The 23,214-nt window shown below is 40.2% G+C and overlaps 2 protein-coding genes and 1 long non-coding RNA gene across 4 annotated transcripts in view; 1 reads left to right on the forward strand and 2 right to left on the reverse strand.

The window, feature by feature from the left end:
* Positions 1–468: 468 nt before the first annotated feature.
* Positions 469–6,985, reverse strand: CUNH15orf40 (chromosome unknown C15orf40 homolog). 2 transcript variants are annotated; one of them, XR_010047977.1, is made up of 5 exons: positions 6,808–6,985; positions 5,832–5,958; positions 4,221–4,348; positions 1,986–2,222; positions 469–1,467 (listed from the first exon to the last, which is right to left on the reverse strand). XR_010047977.1 is itself a non-coding variant. In XM_005006256.4 (4 exons), exons 1-4 carry the CDS (start codon positions 6,949–6,951, stop codon positions 1,372–1,374), a joined length of 495 nt encoding a protein of 164 aa, XP_005006313.1. In that variant the 5' UTR covers positions 6,952–6,985; the 3' UTR covers positions 469–1,371. The 2 variants fall into 2 exon arrangements, 1 of the variants encoding a protein (XP_005006313.1); XM_005006256.4 differs by lacking the exon at positions 1,986–2,222.
* Positions 6,986–13,572: 6,587 nt separating this feature from the next.
* The window catches only part of Btbd1 (BTB domain containing 1), a 35,888-nt gene continuing 26,246 nt past the window's right edge, over positions 13,573–23,214 (reverse strand). The window contains exons 6-8 of the mRNA XM_003475475.5: positions 19,716–19,803; positions 16,046–16,192; positions 13,573–15,312 (exon numbers count right to left, since the gene is read on the reverse strand). Coding sequence (XP_003475523.1) covers positions 15,154–15,312; positions 16,046–16,192; positions 19,716–19,803 — 394 coding nt within the window. The 3' untranslated portion in view covers positions 13,573–15,153. The remainder of the gene's footprint in view (positions 15,313–16,045; positions 16,193–19,715; positions 19,804–23,214) is intronic.
* Positions 19,952–22,447, forward strand: LOC134476386 (uncharacterized). Its single transcript, XR_010047978.1, has 2 exons — positions 19,952–20,253; positions 22,100–22,447. It is a non-coding gene; the product is annotated as an uncharacterized LOC134476386 (long non-coding RNA).

The raw sequence follows: 23,214 nt of genomic DNA on the forward strand, positions 1-23,214 counted from the left end.
CAAGGCAGGGAAGTTGAAACTAACTGCACATAACCACTGCAATCCTGGGCAAGCACTGACCTTTCTGGGTTCTTGGTTTCTATCTACAAAATAAGGGTTGTACTAGAGGAGTAATTTTCAGCTCTCAACTCTTTTCCCATCAAGAATATTATTGGTCCTTCTTACAGATTTTGTACCTTTAATGATTATGTCCATCAGTGTTTTTCTCATGTACTTATTAAAGCACACAGCTACAAATCAGCAAAGGTAATGGTTATCTAATAAACTGTTGTTACTTGCACCAAATATGTAAAAAAGAATTAACTTTTTCAGCTTTAATATACACATAACTTCTACTAGGTTTTACAATGCTGCAAATAGTTTCTGGGTCCTCTTTCTTCTTTTAAGAGTCTTTGGTGATTCGTAAGAAAAACTGGATTTGAATCATGCAAGTGACTACTGAGGAGGAAGAAAACTTCTCAAAAATAATTAAACTACAAGTCTTGATTATTTTTATTTATTTTTTCAGAAAACAGTCCATGTAGTTTAGTCAGGGATTTGGTACATGCCTGTAATCCTAGCATTCTAGGAGGCTGTAACAAGCAGGATCCTAAGTTCCAGCCCAGCCTGAGCAACTTAGCAAGACTACCTCAAAATAAAAAAAGGGCTGGGAATGTAGCTCAGTGTGAAAACCTTGGGTTCAATCCCCAGTACCACCAAAACAAAACAAAACAAAACACTGTGTAACCTTTAAAAGACTTAAAAATCATTTTTGCTGGGGCTGGAGATTTAGCTCAGCGGCATAAGTACCTGCCTTGCAAGCAGGCAGCCGTGAGTTCAATCCCAGGTACCGATAATAAGGAAAAAGACAAAAAAAAAAAAAAATCATTTTTGCTCTTAGATAAACATCTTTAAATACAAGACTAAAAGCAATACAATGGATTTTTCCTGTCACTTGTTCACTGGATTAGAAGGCAATTCCCAGAGTTCCAGAAACGATGTGGAAATATTATCATTTTAGTTTACTGTCAGGATAACTTCATTCAATGAGGAATCAGAGGATCTGGATCCTAGGTCTTACACAGTGTGATTCTGGTAAGTCTCCTGGCTTCTAGGTATCAGAAGCTCCACCACAGTGGTTTGCAAGGAATCCAATCAGTTTCTATAACATGAAATCAGAGGAACAAGGTTCAGGCTGTTTGGGGTCAGGGATTTTAGAACCTATACTCAATGATAGTACTTTAAAAATGGCTATGTTTTGTGTTTGATTCACATATGTATATAAATATATCTTCTGTTCTTTGTATATTTAAACATATTTTCCTATTTAGCAGTCTCTTCATCATTAGTTATAAAAAAGTCCTCCGAGAATGTACTTTTCATTTCTTGCTTTTATTCTTTTTCTGCTTCCTTTTTTAATTTTTCCAAGATCTCTTCGGGCGTTGTAGAGGCCAAAAGCTTCACCACCTTTTCACGAGATTTACCACCCTGAACCAAAAAGACAAAAATACACTCAATATTGTGATGCTGTCAGGAACACAGACCTCAGCTGTCCTGTTGTAGCCATGTGTTGGTGAAGATGACACAGATAGGTTCCTGATTTTTACAACTTGTCAAGTTTTTTTTTTTTTTTTTCCTTTAAATGCAGGGTCTCACTATGTAGTGCAGGCTGGCCTTGAACTTGCTTATGTACTCAAGGTTGACCTCAAACGCAGGTGATTCTCCTGCCTCAGCCTCCCGAATACTGAGATTACAGGCATACATCACCATATCTGGCTAGGGTATTTACCTTTACACCTATACTAGTAAAAGTTCTCTATAACAACAAAAGTTCTTGGCATTAAAATTTTGTATTTTTAAGTACTTTAGTTTAAAAAACCATTTTAAACTACCAAGGTAAACATTGCATTTTATATAAACTTTGTATAAAATAACTCTAAATGTAAACAAACTGCTATTCTTTACATTGTTAAACATGTGTGAAAATGCCAAAAACAACCACATACCCAGCTGCTATTGTAACAGAAAATGGTCCCCCACCCAGTATACTTCAGTTTCTTAGTTTACTGTGAGGATAACTTCATTCAATGAGGAGTCAAAGGATCTGGATAATAGTTCCAGTAAAGTTCCTGGTGCAGTTCTGGTTGCTTCTCTCTCTTAGAAATGGCTGTTCACTACGGCTGGGGATTTAGCTCAGTAGCATAAGCACCTGCCTTGCAAGCAGGCGGTCGTGAGTTCGATCCCTGGTACCGATAAAAAAAAAAAAAAAAGAAATGGCTGTTCACTGTGAGGCACAGCTGGTCACTTGCATATGATCAATTGCATATGATGCATATTGCAAGAACCAATCAAAGACAGCCAAGTATTCTCCTTTGTACTTCTCCTGTCAGACCCCATAAAAAACTCACTCCCTCAGCTTTTAGGGCCTGACATTTTGAGAACAAATTGATTCCTAGTCAGTGCCCATCTGATGTTAAGTAAATCTGGCCCCAAATCATGGGTGTCATTTTGGTGTTTCGGTTGCCATTGCATCTCGGGCATCAGCTGAGAAAACCAACTGTGCTGACCTCTTTGGTGACTGGTTGTGGCCCTCGAGGATAGAACAAGGACCTCTCCAGGTCCCGACAGGAAGGCATGCCCTCAAGCAGCTCACATTGGGCCCCAAAAGGAAGAGGACACAGTCTGCCTTCCTGTCTGCCTGCCTGATTCCAGTGAGACTCCCAGGGCACCCCAGTTAGCCTGTCAGTCCTGCTCAGCTTGAGTAAAAGGGAGTCCTGGGGGCTGGGGATTTAGCTCAGCGGCATAAGCGCCTGCCTTGCAAGCAGGCAGTCATGAGTTCGATCCCGGTACCGATAAAAAGGAAAAAGACAACTCCCACTAGTCAGGACCATCCTCAAGAGAAGGGAGTTGGAATGTTTAACCTCTGAGTGCCTGCTGAATGTGTGAGTGGACCGGACAACATAAGCAACAGGTTTCTCCATCTGTGCACCAAGACTGGGAAGCACAGGTCACAGAGGCCGACTAGGCCCTACCTGTATTCTGTAGTGCTTGACATATGACATAGAGGAGGCCTCACATCCTCCTTAGCTAAGTTGCACCTGAGTCCCTGCAAGGGGAATGGCCAGGTAGACATTTGAATGATTGCTTTCTCTATGGGCACCCACCCTATGGCTGTTGTGCCATCATTCAAAGGCACACGACACACACATAGGAACTCATAGAAGGGAATTAGTCAAAACCCACCGTCCCTGACTACAGGAAAAAGGGCTTTTCTGGTGATTAAACCAAACTGCTCTCAAAAAAAGAGAGGCCCAGTCATCCTGAGAATTCTGCCTTTGCACCCTCATCAGCCTCTGCAGTTGCTGCCAATGGTTTCACCGCCATCTGCTCCAGACTCATCTACTTCCAGCCAGCTGAACTGGCTCCAGTGTCACTGCCTGCACTTGGCCATAAAGTCCTCCCCCAAAACTTCCTGGCTACGCCTATCTTGGTCAGATGGCATATGGCTATGACCTATACAGTGTAGTACTGGAAAACAAGCAGCTTTAAAGATACAACACAGCGGGGACCCACTCCTACAGATCCTGTTTCAATTTTTTATGGTTATATCCAGGAACCTGTACTGCAGAATGATTCTCAAGTAATTTTAGTACAAAACCATGGTAGGGGTTACTGACTTCACATGAACCTACTATCTTCCTATTAAACTTCTCAAGAAAGGATCAATGTTGAGGGATCAGAAACAATAAACTCACTAGTGGAGATGACAAACAAGTGGAACCATTTTCTTTTTGGTTTTTAGTATAGTAATGTCTCTTTTTATTAGTACACATTTGCAATACATAACTTAGACTCATCCTGGGAATTTGTACATACAACACAGTCACATCTTAATCATTCCTCTTCCCTGCCTCTCCCTCCAACCTCCCCCCATCCCTGGTGTGGCAACACCTTGAAGCAAAAAGTAAAACTGGTCTAACTGCAGGTTTGGAAATGGGTTGAGAAGAAGAAAATGCTAGTAATGGTGGCAATTAAGAACTATAAATAAAGAGAATGCATAAACTGAAGAGACTGAAGAATTGAAATGAAGGAGACCAAACAGGAAGAATTCACAGATTTTTGTGACTGAGTGAGTATGTAAGTTAAACTGATTTCCCAAATTATTTGAAGAAAACAAGTCAATATTTTATGAGTCATGGTTGACATGTAATATTCAAAGATGTTTAAAGAGAGAGACCTACCTTATCTAACACTACATCGCTCTTCCTGAGTTCTAAGACCTTGGAAAGATATCGACAGAGCTCAGTGTTGGCCTCTCCCTCTGTCGGAGGGGCTGCAATTGCTATGTTTACAGCTTCACTGGTCAGATCTGGAATGAAATGGTGTGAACTTTATCTCTGAGTTTTCTTTGTGAGATGAGGAAATTCTTTAAGAGTTTGCGTTTGCCCGGCACAAAGATTTCAATTAACAACTGTCAAATTGGGTACAATTTCCAGTATCAAAACCAAACCCAACCAAACTAAAACAAAAACCTTAAGAAATGATTAATCACACTTTGGGAAACACAAACATGATGAATATGTAGCTCCCATTACATGAAATAAATCCAGAAAAGAAAACCAAGACTTACCCTAACCTAACATGCTGACCGCGAGGGGCCTAGCATCCTGAGAAGTGTCTTGGATTTGCGTGGCTGGAAACTGTACTTGCTCTGTAGGAAGAGCTCAGGCCTGCAGCTGCAGGAGCTGGACCTCAGCCCCACAATATGTCCATGGAAGTGCACTGAAGAGGCAGCTCACAGGAATGTACAGGGCTATTCAGAACTTTCCATCAGGAGCTCTCCAAGAGGAGAGCACTGGGCTAGGCTTATCTCTTATGTGGCACATTTTTTTTCTTTTTTTTTAAGACAAGCCTGGCCTTGAGCTCACTATAGAGCCCAGGCTGTCTTGCAATAGAGGCAAGTTCAGCCTCAGCCTCTAGAGTAGTGGGATTATAGTTGTGCACCACCACACTCTACATGACACATATTTGAATGCATTTTTCAAAATACTTCAGATCAATGGTTTTCAAATGATATTAAATTCACACAGGAATTAATGAGGGGTCTCAGATCACAGGTTTCCTTCCACTCCTTAGGCGAGTGATCAATGAACTAGACCAAAATATTTGTTTTTTCTCTGGTCAGTGCCTTCAGGTTTGGAATAGGATAAACTAAGAATAATCTAGGCCAGGTTCTCCAGATCCCAGGTCACAGACTAGTATTGGCGGGGTGGGGATATTAGAAACAGGACCATGGTATGAGGTGAGTGGTGGCTGGGTAAGCAAAGTTTCATCTGTGGTTACAGCCGCCCGTATTACCTCCTAAGTGGCCCTGCTATCTGATCACTGGCAATGGAGTCTCAGAGAAGCACAAGCCCTACTATGAACTGCACACAGAGGAATCTAGGTCCATGCTCTTTATAAAAATCTAATGTAATAGTTGAATCATTTATGAATTAGAACAGAAATAATGTGCACAATAAAAATTAATGTGCTTGAATCATTCCATTCGTTCCCACCCCAAGAAAAACTATCTTTCACAAAACAGTTCCCCAGTGCCAAAAAGGTTGGGGAACCACTGATCTAGGATATATACATGTCTTCCCTTCATGTAAGAGGATAATTTAAGTATCATGTATGTTTCAAATACCTTTCACATGAGAACCTAGAATTTTAAAATGGTGAACTCTCTAACTGCAGATGTAAAAGACGTATTTCACCATCACAGGGCAAGTGATCAGCCAAGTGAGGTGACAGGAAGGTGGAAGACACATGTTTCGATTCCCACCTGTCCCATCAGTGTTCACACGTACCTGTCACAGCACTTTGTTTGGAGCCAGGCTTGGCGTGGATGGCTATGGTGACACAGCCTTTGGCATCAACTGCCACAGGACCTAATGGAAGAGGTACTCTCTCTGGTTCTTTGCTCTGATTTTTACCCTAAAATGAAAACAACCACACAACTTTACATGGGTTACAAAGTCTTTCTACATACTTAATATGATCTTCCCACTATGCCCCTTCATCTTGATCAAAGGCTGTTCCCATACCACTCACAATTCATCAATCACGAGGCCTTCCCATCAGCCTCACAAAATGCTTTTCCCTGCCTCAAAAAGACCCGACTCTGGTTTCCATGCTTGAGTCATCCACTTTGTACTTACCATTCCTCAAAAGCAAGGGTTCGTTATTATTTACTGCTCCCCATACTGTTACATCCCTCGCCCCGCCCCTCCTTTTAATTTTTAAATTTGAGAATATCTCACTAGTTTGTCCCTGCTGAGCTTGAACCGGGATTCTCCCATCAGTCCCCCAGTGTTGGAGCACTGGCATATGTCCCCTGCCTCTCTCCTGGTTTATTATCTTTGTATATGTTGCGGAGCATATGCGGCGGGGCTGAAGGGACAACAGTGACTGATATTTAAGGTCGAGCCAGGAACTTCTTCATTCACTCAACAAGTAACCAAGTGCCAGCGCAGTGGCCGGCGTGCGGATCCCGGGGGATGAGTAGGACCCGTGGTCCCAGGACAGTAGTGAAGGAGAGGGCTGACGAACCCCACACAGCACGCGGTGCGGGGCCCCCATGAGCCCCGGAAGGCCCAGGCGGCTCCGGCGGGAAGCGCAGGCCCGAACTGGGGCGCGCTGGAGTCGGCCTCGCAGGACGGGGACTAGCGTGATTCCGGGGTACGGTAGCGCGGCCCGGCGAGGGGCGGAGAGGACCAAACCCCGCGACGCGCTACCTGAGAGCCCGCGTCTCCTTCGCGCCCCGGAACTGGCCCTGCGGCCCACCTTCTCGGCACCGCGGGACTCGCCCCTCGCCTTGCTTGCCGCACCAGCTTTCTTAGGCATCTTAGCGCCGAGAGGTAGTCGCACCAAACCCCGAGCACCTGGCCCCTCCCTAAGGTGCCTCAGCCCTCTCCAGAGACTCAGCATCCCCGCCCAAGCGGCGACGGAAGCCGCCTCTGCGCCTGCGCACGCAGGGGTCGGGCGCTGCCCTACGTCTCGCGCATGCGTTGTTACCCGAGATCGCAGTAGCGCACCTAGCGAGTGCAAAGCTGGTTTCCCAACCTATAGACAAAGGATGGGAAGAGAGGCAGCACGCTCACAGGGTCAGTGTTCTGTCACTTCTGAACAGGCCCGCAGGCCGACAGAGCCCACAGATGCACCCAGCTCCCCAGCCGCAGGCCCTCCCTGATCACCTCCGTTCATCACCAGCTTTGTGCCTAACGCCGAGGGTGCCACAATGTGGAAGAGCAATATATACTGTGATATGTGACATGGCAGCCTGTGAAACTGGGGGAGTGAACAAAGGTGAGATATGGAGTCATGGAGGAGCAGTGTGAGAGTCTGAAGTGAATTCAGTTTTAGACATATGATGATTAGAAGCTTGAAGTAGGTCTACTAAGGAGAAAACTGAATGTATATAACCCAATCTTGAGAAATCTGGGCTGGTAATAGAGATTCTGGAGTCCTCTTAGAAATGGAAATCAAAGTCATGGATGACCCAGGAGCTCAGTGTTTGGAACAGATGAATGCACCCTAAGGGCAAGAATAAAAATCACCAGAGGACACTGGCCAAGGTTAGATACAGTGTGACAGCAGCTAAGGGAGGGTCCTTTAAGAGCGAGTCTTCTGGAGTGGTGAGGGTGACAGACAGGGCAAGGGAAATAAAGCCTGCCATGTCCACAGGATTTAGAGTGAGAAATGGAAGTAAGTGCAGAGAATAAAGTGACTGATGTTTGGAAGGGGCAGAGGAGACTGGGAGAGTGGTATTTTTTGTTTGGTTCGGAGAGTTTTGTTTTGTCTTGTCTTTTTGAGACAGGGGCTCACTATGCAGTTCAGACTGGCCTTGGGCTCACTTTGTAGCCCAGGCTGGTCTCAAATTTTCAGCAATCCTCCCGCCTCAGCCTCCTGAATATTGGGATTACAGGAGTGTGCCGCCATGCCCGGCAGAAGAGTATTCTCCTTCTTCTTCTTCTTCTTTTTTTTTTTTGATCCTGGGGATCGAACTCACGGCTGCGCACTTGCAAGGCAGGCGCTTATGCCGGCGAGCTAAATCCCCAGCCTCAGAAGAATATTCTTAAACGGGATGAGTGTTAACAGTTTTTGAAAGTTGAAAGGAATGAACCAGAAGTTACACCCACGATTCTTGAGTTGGGGGATATGAACTAGCTGAGAGAAGTTGAGATCCTCACGTAAGGTTAGTGGAAGAAGCTGGAATTTCTTTCATTAGCTAAGAATGGGGAGGTGTTGATGGTGTGGAGGGACAGTGTGATCAGGAATACATCTCCTCTTGGACAGTTGCCACACTTAAGAAATACAGAGGGGACTGTGGAGCAACGGAAGCACCTCAGAAATCCACAGGCCACAGTTACACAAAGCTTTAACTGTGTACTCAGTGACACAGAAACTGGAAACAGCTGAACTACAGCCATAGGGCAGACACCCTTGACTAACCCTGTCCAGCAGGAAAGGCGAAACAGGATTCAGTATTCACACACAGAGACAATGAGTGCGAAAACAAAATGGAACTTGGTAATGACTCACTATCCTTCTCCCTTATCTAGTGGATTACAGTACTGCAGACCCTGGAAACCACACATTGAAAAATACAGAGGAATATTTTTTGAATTTCTCACTTTTTCTTTCTTCTTTTATTACATTTACCTAATTCTACTAATTTTCTTTTATTCCTTATTAGGATCCTTTATCTGACATTTCTCTCATGTTCCTTTTATTTTTCAAATGTTACTTCATTTTCTTTTCCCCACTCCTCCATCCTTAATAATATTACTAGTAAGATTTATTAATCTTCAGATATTTAGTTGATGCTATGCTATTGTTGAATTCTTTGCTGTTGTTAATGGTGGTATAGTTGTTGCATTTGATACATGCTGTATGTCAACACCTGGTTTGTCTATCCATATAGATCTCTTTTCTGTGGTTAAGGTATTGCTGTGCTAGATTCATTAGGCAAAACAAAGAAGTATCACTGTGGAACCAAACCTTTGAACAAAATGGCCTTAATAAGTATTTATAGTGTTTACCCAACAGAGAATAAAGCAGCACATGAAGCTTTCTCCAAAACAGGTGACAAACTAGTCTTTAAAGCATGCTAACATAAATGCAAATGAATCAGAATTGTTCCATGAATATTTTCAGATTATTATGCAATGAAACCAGAAATCAGTAGCCAAAAATATTCCACAGAAATTATGCAAACACATACAAATTAAATATATTATTAAATAATCAATGGGTCACAGAAGAAATCAAGTAAGAAATTAGTTCCTAGACTCGCATAATGCCAGTACATATCAGAACCTATGGGACATAATAAAAGCAGTCCAAATAGAGAAGTTTATAGCTATGAGTGCCCACATCAGAAAAACAGCAAGCCCAAATAAACAACCTAATGATATACCTTAAGGTCTTAGAAAAAGAACAATCCAAATAGCTAGTACAAGGAAGGAAATTATAAAGACCACAATTATAAAGACCAAAACTTTGTAATTGAGACTAATAATGAACAGCTGGGTTTTTGAACGAATAAACAAAATAGACAAAATTCTTAGCTAATCTTAGCTAACCCTCCCCAAATGCAAAGATGCATGTCGATGCAATCAGAAATGAAAAAAGACAAAATCACAGCAGATGCTCAAATCCAGATTATTAGCAACTACTTTGAAAACCTATATTCCAATGAATGAAGAATCCAGGAGAAATGGAGATTCCTGTATCCAAACTGAGCCAAAATGATATAAGGTCCCTGAATAATCCAGTAACAGTAATGAATTTAAGACATTAAAGACACCACCACCACCACCAACAAAACCCTACCAACAAAAGCCGAGGACCCAATGAATTCACTACTGACTTCTACAAGGACTTCAGGGGATATCTAACACCAATACTTCTCAAACTAGTGAAACTGAGAGGGACTACTGTCAAACTCATTCCTGGAAGCTGGCATTACCTTGATTCCAAAACCAGACAAGAACTCAACTAAAAAACTACCAATTTCTCAATGAACATAGATGCCAAACTCGTAGGAAGATACTGGCATGCTGAATGCAAAAAATCATTGAAAAGATCACGTATCATGACCCAAGTAAGTTTCATTTCAGGGATTTAAGAATGACTCAACATAAGGAAACCAATAAATGTAAAATACCACATAACAGAACCAAGGGCAAAAATCACATAATGTCAACAGATGCAAAGAAAGCTTTTGAGAAACTCAACACCCATTCATGATTAAAACCCTTGAAAATAGTTACAGAGGGCCTTATCTCAAGCTGATAGAAACCATTTAAGACAAACCAGTGATCAACATGGTATTAAATGAGAAGCTGAATTTTTCCCTCTAAAATCAGGAAGGAGACAAGGATGTCCTCCATCACCATCCCTGTTCAATATAGTGCAGATACTCCTCATTTAACAACCTACCTGTTTAACAGCTCATCAGATCTATGACCAAGGCAGACTATTTGGACTTAGGACCAGCCACTTAGACTTCTGACCCATCTTTTGAAGGTGCAGGGTCTCACTATGCAGTTCAAAGTGGCCTTGAGCTCACTTTGTAGCCCAGGTTGGTTTTGACCTCGGAAGTCCTGTGCCTCAGCTTCCCCAGTGCTGGGATTATAGGCATAGACCACCATGGCTGATGTCCAATCCACTTTTTTTACTCAGTGCTTTAATTTTTGCTGATTGTGTGTGCTGTACGATACTGTCATTCTATGTTGTTATACATTATAGAACTGCATGCTGCATGTAAATTATGCAAGTCAAAGCTAGGTCATCAAGTTGAAGTTTCCTTTGACCATTTCTTTGTTCTGAATATTGTAATGTACACATTATATACGATTCCTCATTTAGCAACCAACTCATTTACTGACCCTATCACAGGAACCGTAACTTGTTAAACAAGAAATATCTGTACTCAAAACATTGGAGTAACCAGGCCCTCCACAAAGGGATAAATATAAGAAAGGAATCATTATTTGCAGATGACAGGATCCTTTACATAGAAAATCAAAACATTCTATCAAAAGACTCCTAAATAAGCAAATTTAGCAATGTAGCAGGATACAAAAATCAACACACAAAAAGCAATAGCATTCTTTATTGTAATAATGTGCTCACCACAAATGAGGATAACACTACCATTCACAATAGCATCAAGAAAAATTGAACCTAGGAATTAACCTAACCACGAAAGTGAAACAGGGGCTGGGGATTTAGCTCAGCGGCACAAGCGCCTGCCTTGCAAGCAGGCAGTCGTGAGTTCGATCCCTGGTACCGATAAAAAGGAAAAAGACAAAAAAAAAAAAAAAAAAGTGAAACAAAACTACAGTATTCTGAAGGAGGTAGGAAAAAGATATCATAAAATGAAAGGGTATCTCTGCTCCTGGATAGGTAGAACCAACATTGTCAAAATGGTCATACTTCCAAAACTGATACACCAATCAAAATACCAACAGCACTCCTCATTGAACAAGAAAAAAAATCCCAAAATTCATATGGAACCAGGAGACCCAGAATAGCAAAAGCAGTCCTAGCCAAGAGCAAAACAGGAGGCATCACAAAAGCTCAGATTTCAAGTTATATTATAAAGCTACGGTGATAAAAACAGCATGGTACAAAAATAGACGTGGATCAATGGAACAGAATATGGGATTCAGGAATAATTTCAGATTCATTCAACTATCTGATTCTTGATGGAGCAAAAAACATACTGACATTGAGTTTATTCTCATTTCTCACGGTGCTGTGTTAAATGAAAATCAAAATGGATCAAAGAGCTAAGTGTAAAAAAAAAAACCTGGCTGGTAAATAAAATAATTTTCTAAATCATAGGCTTACGCAAATACTTTTTGAACAGAATCCCAATTACACTGAAATAACATCAAGAATCAACAAACAGGATTGTATCAAATCAAAAAGCTGCTGCACAGCAAAAGAAACATCCAACAGAGTAAAAAAGACAACCTACAGATTGGAAAAATTCTGCCAGGTAGTCCTCAGAGGACTAATATCTAGAATAAAGAATTCAAATAGAAATTAGACCCCCTAAATAAAAGATCCAATTGGTAAACTGACAACTGAAATGAATACACTTCTAGGAAGAATAGCCGATAAATACATTTAAAAAATGTCCAATGTCTCTGACCATTAGAGACATGCAAATTGAAACAACAGATTGCATCTTACTCCAGGAAGAAAGGCTGCCATAAAGAAATCAAATGACAACCACTAATGAGGACACAGATGAGGGGAGGAAACATTCTGCATTGTTGATGGGGACATACACTAGTATGACTACTATGGAAATCAGTATAGAGAGTCTTCAAAAACAAAACTAACAAAACAAAATGAAGCAAAATCCACCCAACACAGCTATTCGCCTAAGTATCTTCTCCAGAGTTAAAAATATTGTATTACAATGATCCATGCATATTCATGTTTACAGCAAAACAAATTGTAATAAGTAAATCTTGGAAGTGACTATCCAATAGAATTTTCAAAATGTGTTTATATTCAATGGAATATCACACTGCTATACAGATAAATGAGTCATCTGTAGAGAATGAATGTACTTTGAATGCATGTTAAATCAGTCAGACATATAAGCTTGTATCAAAAGGTTTCTTTTATATGAGAAACCCAAAGTATAATTTTTTAATATGTACTGCCAAAGTGGGCACCAAAGGATAATTTAAAAAGCAAAAAAGTAATAGGAAATACGGAGATTTGTATTGTTCTTTGGTGCCAGAAACTGAATTCAGAACCTTGCACTTGCCAGGCAGGCACTGTACCACTGAGCCGTATCTCTAGCCCCTAGGAAGATCTTTTGCAAAATAAAAGGGGACCAAGAGATTGAGGGAGAGGAGAAGGAAAAGGGATGAAAACAGAATCAAGATGTACCAACTCTCACAATGAGTGTAATCACTATGTACTGGAAAAGTACTAATAAAAATCTTACAAGGTGGGAATGCTGGCACAAACCTGTAATTTCAGCACATAGGAGGCTGAGGCCAGCCTAAACTGCATAACACCTTTTCTCCAGAAATTAAAAAAATTCTATAGCTCCATCCCAGCACATGGGAGGCTGAGGCAGGATAGTCTGCAAGTTTGAGACCAGCCTGGGCTACAAAGTGAGCCCAAAGCCAGCCTGAATAGCATAGTGAGACCCTGTCTCAAAAAGAAAAAAAAAAAAAAACCAACTACAGCTCCAAATGATAAAACATTAATGTGCCTATAAAAATGGTTATGTAATAGTCCTAACGCTGCTGTGTGCCAATGTGTATGAAATACATATGCACACTCGGGTGCACAATAGTCACCCAGGTCACTGCAATCATTAATGAGCAATCGTGAGACAGCTGCAAGACAGCTGCAGCTCCTGTGACTCGCTTTCAGCAGAGGTAATGCATTCTTATTTTGGGTTGTATTAGTTCTGTAAATTAAAAACAAACACCAATTACCTAGAACTTTTGTTCCAAAATGGCATTACATTCAATGTTTAGGAGGACAAATGACAAAACAAATTAATAAAGGATAATATACATTTATTTCTTTAAAATTTCAGGTGATTTCCCAACATTTGTAGTTGTTGCTTGTACGTACCTTCTACTGTTACATTCACTTACAACTAACTGTTCAATGTAACACAGAAAGCATGTGAATTTCCCAAGCCTCAAAATTCCCCACTAACTTATCTCTGGCATACGATACTTTTAAAGGCAGAAGTACTTTTTGGTAATAGTTACTATTCAGTGTTTGCCAGTTAATTTTTAGTTAACCAGAACCACACATCCTATAGGTATTCCCGTAAAGTGAGAGATATCCATAGGACATAAGGTATCCGAGACAGAAAAGTTGTCCCCTTCTTCAAGAGACCTCAACACATCTCACTGCTTTCTTGAAAATGTATAATGAAATAGTACTTTTGACAAAAAACTTTTCCTATTTAGAAAAAAATTCTCCGATATTTAAAAGAATTTTTGTCATCTTCCACAAGTATCTGATATACTTTAAGCTTAATTACACAAGTTTTTTTTTTAAATAACAGTCATTTTCAAGGGCAAAGTTATTTGTATTTTAAAAATCTGCAGTATATAAAAGTGTATAAATGCCATTCTACCATATACACTCCTTACCTCCTAAAATACATGTGCTGGTCACATTCATGAGGTCACAAATATGAAACATATGTTACTTCTTGAATAGAACTGTGTGACAGAAAGTGTATTTTTGGCAGGAGTGATTCTATTGGATAGCTTTATAATTTCAAAGTAGCTGTTAAAAATGTTAGTAATTGTGTTCCGTTTCTTGCTATATAGGATGATCACACACTGAAGCAGTATCTTTAAATGATCATCAGTCACCACCATCAGCTCAGTCTTGGAACTCAGCAGCAGCGCCCCAGACAGGCAGGCAGGTATGGTGACACAGCTGAATGATGAAGAGCCCAGGCTCATGTTATACCATTAGAGACTCTGTATACATCACATTATTGTGAGTTTATACAAAATTCATTTAGAGTTTGAAAACTTATGCTATGTAATGCATTACTATACTATTACAAAACATCCTTTTATGTATATGCACTGAAAATTTTCTTGGGCATTTATTAGGCCTGTGTTTTAGCATTATTCCAAATGTTAGCAAGCAGATATTTTAAAATTTTAAATATAAAGTCAGTTTTCCTAATATTCTGAAATGAGTTATTTGAGTTAATAGGAATTCTGACCCATCTCATCTAACCTTCAAAACTTAAAAGAAACTAAACTCGCTACATACAACAATCTTTCAATTCCAAAACTACTGAAAGACTACGAGTCAGCTGATCTAAGAAATGACACAGGAGACAGCTGAAACATCTGCATTTTTTAATACAATTAAACCCACCTCTCTTTTCTCCCAACGTGACAAAAAAGTGGAAAATTTGCCATTAAGTCACACAGAGATTTAAATAAACATTTTTCTAGTTCTCCTAAGAAACTAAAATGTTTCTTATCTTACAATCATAAATATTCCTGACACTCAAACTATTTTTCTTGTGGCCAGTTCTTTATATGTTTGAGTCTAGACTGTGTGGTAGGTACTCTTTAGCCAAGATGTATTACAACATTATGTATAAAATATTATTTCTGGTATTTGTCCATCCTCTATTGAAGTGCCATTATTATTGCCCGGGGAACTAAAAAAGAAGAAAACCGTCTTGCTGGCAGCAGGTGTCTCATGGACAACTTTCTTCAGTCCTTTTGTCCCATAGTGGGAATCTGGCCCCTAAAGAGAAACAAAAGTTCATTAGCAGTTTTCATTTATTAAGCATTCAAGTTAATGTGGTGTAATTAGATTAAAAGTCTATTACCTTCATTGCAGCTCTATACAAAATTGTGTGTTCAACCATCTAGTGAAAAATGAAATTTTTGCTAAGGAGCTAATGAATAAAATATAGGATGCAGAACTCAGCCATTAGAGAATACTGAAAAAGTTTTAAGGAAATAGTTATCATATAAACACTCAATGTACTACCTGAACAAAAGGCCCTTCTGCAAAACTTTTCACAGCAGAGCAGTACTGAGAGGCACTGCTTTTCTTTTTTTTTTTTTTTTTTCTTTATCCCCAGCCCCCTTGCACTGCTTTTCTTAAAGCAGCCTCCTCCCCCTTTTTCTAAAAAATTGCACTACAAGTGGCTTATATGCTTCTAAAACATGTTTGTGTGACACTCAAGGGGAAACCATAGCCGGGGCATGGTGGCACACTCCTATGATCCTACCCCCGAGAGAGGTTGAGGTAGGAAGATCACAAGCCCAGCCTGATTAACTTAGTGGCATAGTGTGTAACCCTGTCTCAAAAAAAAATAAAATAAAATAAAAATTAAAAAATTAAAAAAATATATATATAAAAGGCTGAGGATGTAAATTAATTCCCAGCACATGCGCGCGCGCACACACACACACGAAAAGGAAACCATGGGCCCAGTGTGCAGAGTCCTGGGACACGCTGGATGCCTTACTTTGAGTGTTGCACATGCTGTGTAGCACACGTTGGGCAGGATCTCTATAGGTTCCTTAAACATGACTCTGAATGTGTTAGCAGTCCCATCACAACTAAATCCGGTATCATTTTGTCCCAAGGTCTGTTTTTTTTCATATTCGATGATCTGTAATTTTTAAAAGAGAAGATACATTTTAAGTTAAAGCAATTGAAATAAATTTCTGCAGAGAAGGATATGAAGTCCTTAGCAAAGTAGACTACTAAACCTCTCATTTTTCTCTTCTTATTTCTAAGTACCAAAGATAACTACAGGAATGCTGCCAGAAAATGGCCATGTCTCATTTGTCACAGTGGGGGTGGAGAGGATGTCAAGAACCGGGGCTCAGGTGCAGAGAGGGGAGCTGCTATGGCACAGATTCCAGGATGGGCACATTTCTCACATCTAAGGGAAGTGGGCCCTTCCTCCTTGCTAGCCTATGTCTGGATGCTAGGAAAAGTCTCTGAACATTTCTTGTGCTTCAATATTACCTACTGCAATTATAAATGTGCTTAAAGCAGTATGTTTATACTTGTTCAAAATGTACAGATTGTCTTTTTGCTTTCGTTCTCATCCTGTGCCCAACACTGAGTAAGCACCTGAGCCTTCAGGAGTTTCTGGACACTTCCATTCTGGGCTAATGGAAGTTGACATGGAAGAAAAGGGTCACTAAATGACACAGCTGCTAGAACACTAGTTTTGTCATCTTTCCCAATGGGGCCCAGAGCTAGTGTTAGTGGATGTGGCTTCCCAAAGCTTCCCAAATCTTCAAGGCCAGTGTGTCTACCCGGCTAGAATATGAGACTTTAGCACTCTCATCTAACACTGGGGACTGAGCCACAACTGTGTCCTTTAAGCATAAGGAAAAGTGTCTCTCCAGAAACACGCAGATGGAGACAAGGAACTTTGACAACAAAAGACTATCCCAACAATGCCCAACCTGCTAGCTTGGCTTTCTCGATCTCATTTCTGTGGGGTAAGGACCCAGGCAGGCATTATGGAAAAGCCTCCTAAAGGGATCTACCATATACTCCTATTTTAGCTTAGGGCTGGCTTTCTATAGCCTGCATGGTGCTGGTGATTCTAAAGATGTCACATTACCTTAAAAATGGAGCTTGGGGGTGTGGGGATTTAGCTCAGCAGCATAAGTGCTTGCCCTGCAAGCAGGCAGTTGTGAGTTCGATCCCCAGTACTGATAAAAAGGAAAAAGACAAAAAAAAAAAAAAAAAAAAAAAAAGGAGCTTGGAGAGATTTCACAGAAAAACCTTCACTTCTGGCTTCTTGAACATCCTTAGGCTCCTATTATCACACAGTAACTCTGATAAGAGCTACAGAGTGGTTACCCTTTAAATATCCCATGCTCCATAGCTGCTTTCCCCCCATCCTCACTGTCTCTCTACCCAAGGCCCCTGGTCTCTACTTAAACTGTCTGCCCACACCCTGGCCAGCATTCGAGTTGGCCACTTTGGACACAAGGGAACAGGTGGTGGTGACAGACAGCATCTCTGGAATAGGCATGAGACTGGCTGTGGGGAAGGAAATGAAGAGAGCTCTGCTGCTCACTTTGCTTACAGTATTTAGACTTCATGAATTTGTTTTTGGCCATACTTCAGACTGAGCTACATCTCAGACCTTTAAAATTTTTTTTTACTTTTATTTTGAGACAGGCTCCACTTAACACATTCCTTAACTTGTGATCTTCCTGCTTCACCTTAGCAGAACGCTCATTTTAGAGGCATGCACCACAATACCCGGCTGACATTATTATTTTAATCTACCTTTAACCCTGCTGCTCTCCCCCAGTTTGTGCACAAGATGTGAGGTCTCTTCTGTGATACATAACAGACACTGAAGGAAGAATGGAGTTCCATCACCATAGAGACTCCCAGCAAGGTTCTAGCCCCTAGCAGGTCCGAAAAGTGTATGAAGTACATAAAATATAATAGGAACAGATTGTGAGACTCTTTGCCTTCTGAGGTTTCTGTGTACCTAAAAACCATTGAATATTCTTTTTTGCATGGTACTAGAGATTAAACCCAGACCCAAGCTACATTCTTCAGCCCCTCCCTCCACCTTTTATTTTGAACGTAGTTCTAATAGGAACTGCATCAACTTGAGAAGTTTAGAAGATTAACTAATTCAGCAGCTGTACATCCTAGAGTATAGAGAACATGCCCTAGGGAGTTGTCAATCTGAGAAGTTTAGAAGTTTAACTGACTCAGCAAAGGGCCAGGGTGTCCTCACTTGGTAAACATCCTAAGCCTGTGGCAAGAGGGTCTGGGGATGGCGTGAGTGCCACAGCAGGGCAGGTAGCCTGCTTCCAATATAAGGGAGGGAAACAGGCTTGTTTCTCCAGCTCTTATGCTCTTGGTGCTTTTATTTTATTGTCTTCCACCACCAGTCCCTCTGCCACGCCACCCTGCCTTGGAGCCAGCTGATTATGGACTGAAACCTTCACAAAGTGAGCTAAATCAACCTTTTCTTCCTTAATTTCAATGTTGGATATTCTGTCCCAGCAACTAGAGAAAAGTAACTAATACAACAGCTGCCCAAGTTGGGCTCAAACTTGCAATTCTCCTGCCTCAGCCTCTTAGAGTGGTCAGATTCTAGGTGTGCATCACCACACCTAGCTTAGTTTTGAACCTGTTCATAAATCTTTTTTTTTTTTTTTTTTGTCTTTTTCTTTTTTACCGGTACCAGGGATTGCACTCACGACCAGACACGTGCAAAGCAGGCACTTATGCCGCTGAGCTAAATCCCCAGCCCCTGTTCATAAATCTTTCAAGTAAGTAATTTCAGGTGGATTAAAAACCTATCAGTAATATTTACAATGGAACTTTCCAAGTGGTTTATAAGAACAACCAACTGGCATGAATGACGCCGATCTATCACCTGAATCTCACTATAAACCTCAGTGGAAGGGTCAGAGAATGAGCAAAGTACTCTTGTCAGTGATACAATTCGTCCATGGGAAGCAAGGTCTCTCCTGAGACGGTGAGGTACCATTTTTAACTATCATCAACCCAGATCTCTGAATTGATATATTCACAAAGTATAAAACTAGTATTTTAGCATATTCCTACCATGCATGACTGTCCCACCAGGTGGCACATGCAGGAATCACTAGTGGATCAGAGCTTTACTATTAAACATGATATACTTAGTAACATTTTAGAGGGCAGGGTTTTTTGTTTTGTTTGATAAACTAAAATCTTAATCATTTATTTCCTTTTCTCATATTATTCATGTTTAAATTTATGTATAGAAGATATTTACAATATCTCATATAGTTTGTAAATAAAAATACAATATAGATACCACCTTAATACCAAATCCCTAGGCTTAAACTGCTACTAATAGCCTCATCCCACTGACAATTATACTGAAATGTGTATTTCTTTCTTTCTTTTTTTTTTTTTTTTTTTTGTCTTTTTTGAGATGGGGTCTCGCTATGCAGTTCAGGCAGGCTTTGAGCTCACCTTGTAGCCCAGGCTGGTCTCGAACTTGGAACAATCCTCCTACCTCAGCCTCCCAAGTGCTGGGATTACAGGCATGAGCTTCCACGCCCGGCTTGAAATGTGGATTTCTATCAAGACAGTATTTTATTGTAGTTTTGTACATTTTTTTATAAATAATGGAAGAAAAAGTATACCTGTATATTCACTTGATAATCTGTGGGACCATGGATAGATCCGTACAAGCCAAACCCAACTATGGAGATTCTTCTATTAACTGTGAACCTGAGAGAAGAAGTAAAAAATAAAACAACAAATAATCCACGAGTGTTCAAATCCTACAGGTTTGTAATTTTACAAAGTATTACCTGGATCCAATTTTGCTTATAAAAAAAAGGAAAACTATCATAGATCAAACAGACATCCTTAGAAATATCATCTTGTGTGCTTACAAAAACCTTGCTTTCTATAGTAAATGTGAAGTTAACAGGAGTTTAAGTTCTGTAATATAAAAGGAATTTAAACTAAATGCCCATTTTTTTGTTGTGTTTTGATTTTTCTAGTACTAGAGATGGATCCAGGGTCTCACACACGTCAGGCAACACTCTATGCACTTCTGCTGCCATGATAACTGTAGTGCTATTACTAGTCCAGACACGTTTGCGTATCTCTTTCCAGGACAGAGCCGTGTCAATTATTAGAACTGAAGCCTACCGTAACAAACCAGGACAATTCGTAAGTTCAACAAATACTTACTGAGGACCTATCATGTTTAGGGTCTTGCACTGGGAAACTAATGGTCAACAAGACAGTTTTTATTCCTAGTGAGCAGTTTAGCCTAACAGCAAACTCTGATAAGAAACAAAAAAGGATAAATAATAATTGTGATAAGAGCTGTGGAAAACAGAGACTGCTGTAACAAACAGTCCTGATGAAAAGAGGGCCAGGGACCCTAACTCATACACTTAAACTCAACTAAGGATTACATAAGAAGAGTAATTAGCACGTCCAGTTTGGTCATAGCTAAGAAAGTGATCTATCTTACTCCATTTTATAAATGTATAAAACTGACATTAAACACATCTATGGAACTGAAAGACTATATAACAAATAACCTGTGACGCAAGACAAGTGAGTCTCAATGTTTTTAGCCATAGTTTCAATATTTTTGCTACTACGAGCATACCACCACCACTTAATGACTACTTCCCAAAGTGCCAAGCCTGCGCTTCAGCTCTTAGATGAATCGTTTCTTTAATCATTGCAGCAGCCTATAAAGTAGTTAACTATATACTACTTTTATTATCCTAAGGTTTTTATAGCTGAAGAAACAGGTCTTAGCTGGGTGTGACGGTGCGTGCCTGTGGTCCTAACCACTCGGAAAGCTGAGGTGAAAGGTTCACTTGCACCTACACATTTGGGACCTACCTGAGGCTACACAGTGACACTATGACAAGGGTGGAGGGGAGGAAGAGAGACAGAAGGGCAGCGGAGTAGAAAGAGGAGAAGGAGAAGAGGAAGAGAAAAAGTAGAGAAAGTAGAAAAAATAAAATGTTTAGAATAATAAACTGGCCCCAGTCAGAAAGTGTGGGAGGGTTGGGACACGACTTTAGGTTTCTTTGGATCAAAGGCCCATGTTCTTTAACCCCCATCCTACACACTTACTTGCAATAATGGGGCCTATGTTAAAATTTTGCTAATATTTATAATCCCTTATTATATAAATAATATACTATCTTTAAAAAGCAGAACATGAACTAAGGCTGTATTCAGTGGTACAGTATGCATTTAGCAGTCTAGACCTGGGTTTAACCCCTAGCACCCAAACAAAACAAAACATCCCAGAACACACAACTAAACAAATGACAAGTATAAAGTATTCACAAATCCAGTTATTCTTATTGATCTTTTGCATTATTTTTCTATGAAGATATATGTACACTATTAAAAGTCATAACAGTATATATACATATAATATACATATATACTGATCACTATACCTAACCCACCCCTTGTGGGATAATCTAGGGTATTTGTAGGGTGTTTCTTTTTTGGAACCAGGATCTCACCCTGTAGTTTGTGCTATCTTGTACTCAATATGTAGCCTAGACAGACCTCCAACTTAGCGACCCTTCAGCCTCAGCCTCCTGAGTGCTGGCTTGACAAATGTGCACCATCCTCCTTGGGTTGTTTTGCAGTTTTTGTATGATAATGCCATGGTTTAGAATGAAGTCATTTTCTTTCAGTAAATTTCTATTAGCAGAACTATTTATAAAAATGAAAGGAACACTAACAGCTTTAGGCAGACTTGTCAAGTTACTTCCTCGAAAGATTAACATGCCCTGTTCATACAGATCTGACAGTGTGTAATGTCACATGCCCGCAGGAGTAGTCCTGTAAATTCCAAGTTAGCCTAAGCCTAAGGTAGCTGAATTCAAGGCCAGCCTGGAATTGTGAGACCTTGTCACAAAAACTTGGGGGGGGGGGGGGAATGGATGATGATGATGATATGGGGATTATGAGTACAGATCAATTTTGTCTCACTCAATAATGAGTATTTTAATTTCCTTTTGCTTTTCAGAAAGAGGTAACTGAAAAATTCCATTTATATTTATCAACGAGGTAAATAAAACATATGCTCATATGCTCACTGCCCACTGGATTTTCTCATTAATCAAATATCCATCAGGTTCTTTTCTCAACTGGTGAGTTTTTTTTAATGTAGCTTTGAAAGACTATGTTGTATACAGATGATGGTTACTTACTGTGTGTTGTTTGTACCTGTTACAATTTTAAATTTATCACCTATCTTTAACTTTATGGTGATTCTGAATGTAACACCTTTCAATTATATGTAGCTAAATCATGATCCATGCCAAGCTTAGTGAGGCCTACCTCTTTCTCAGAATAAACATTCACTTGTTTCAGATTCGTAGTTTTAATTTGTATCAACTCTGGTATATAGGATCAGTAAGGCTCTAGCTTTATTTTCTCAGTAGTTAACCCTTCCCTAACTGTAATCATGTTCTGGTGCTCATTTATGTTAAACTGGTTTCTAACCTCTACAGTTAATAGGTTTTCAGGTTTCATCTCTTATCACTTTATCTCTTTTGAGGCTGCCCTCAAAGTTTCAAATCTCCTGCCTCAGCTTCCTAAGTAGCTGGGGTTACACACATGAGCCACTTCACTGAACTGCGTACCACTCTTCCTTTATAGTGCTACCAAGGCCTGGCATACTCTAGGGAAGTGTTTTACCACTGTGCTGCCTGCCAGCCCAGTACCACTCTTTTAAAAAGAGAATTTACTCTTCTGTATTAACTCCAAAGTAACATTTTCAAGCCACCCCTCTCTACCAAAAACTTTGCCAAGACTTTGGAAAGAAAGTGATGAACACACATAGGTAGTTAGGGAGATACCATCCTTACCAAAGTCTGTTCCAGCTGGAGCTCTCCAGTCCATCCTAAAGCCACTTGCTATACAATTCCATTTAATCCTATTGCTTTGTCACCTGTCATACTGTGAATGGCTTCTTCATGATACCGGAGTAACACTCAAATGTAATACTATGTTCTACTACTATGATAATATAGCAAGATGACATATTAAAATGCTATATAATAGTCACTCTATGTTATACCAAACATTTTACATTTAAAGTTTATTTATGTGTGTGTTATATACCATTTTAACCATTTC

The sequence above is a fragment of the Cavia porcellus genome, unplaced genomic scaffold (genome assembly GCF_034190915.1).
Source record: "Cavia porcellus strain 051 isolate PalLab524CR breed Dunkin Hartley unplaced genomic scaffold, mCavPor4.1 scaffold_6, whole genome shotgun sequence".
Lineage (NCBI taxonomy): Eukaryota > Metazoa > Chordata > Mammalia > Rodentia > Caviidae > Cavia > Cavia porcellus.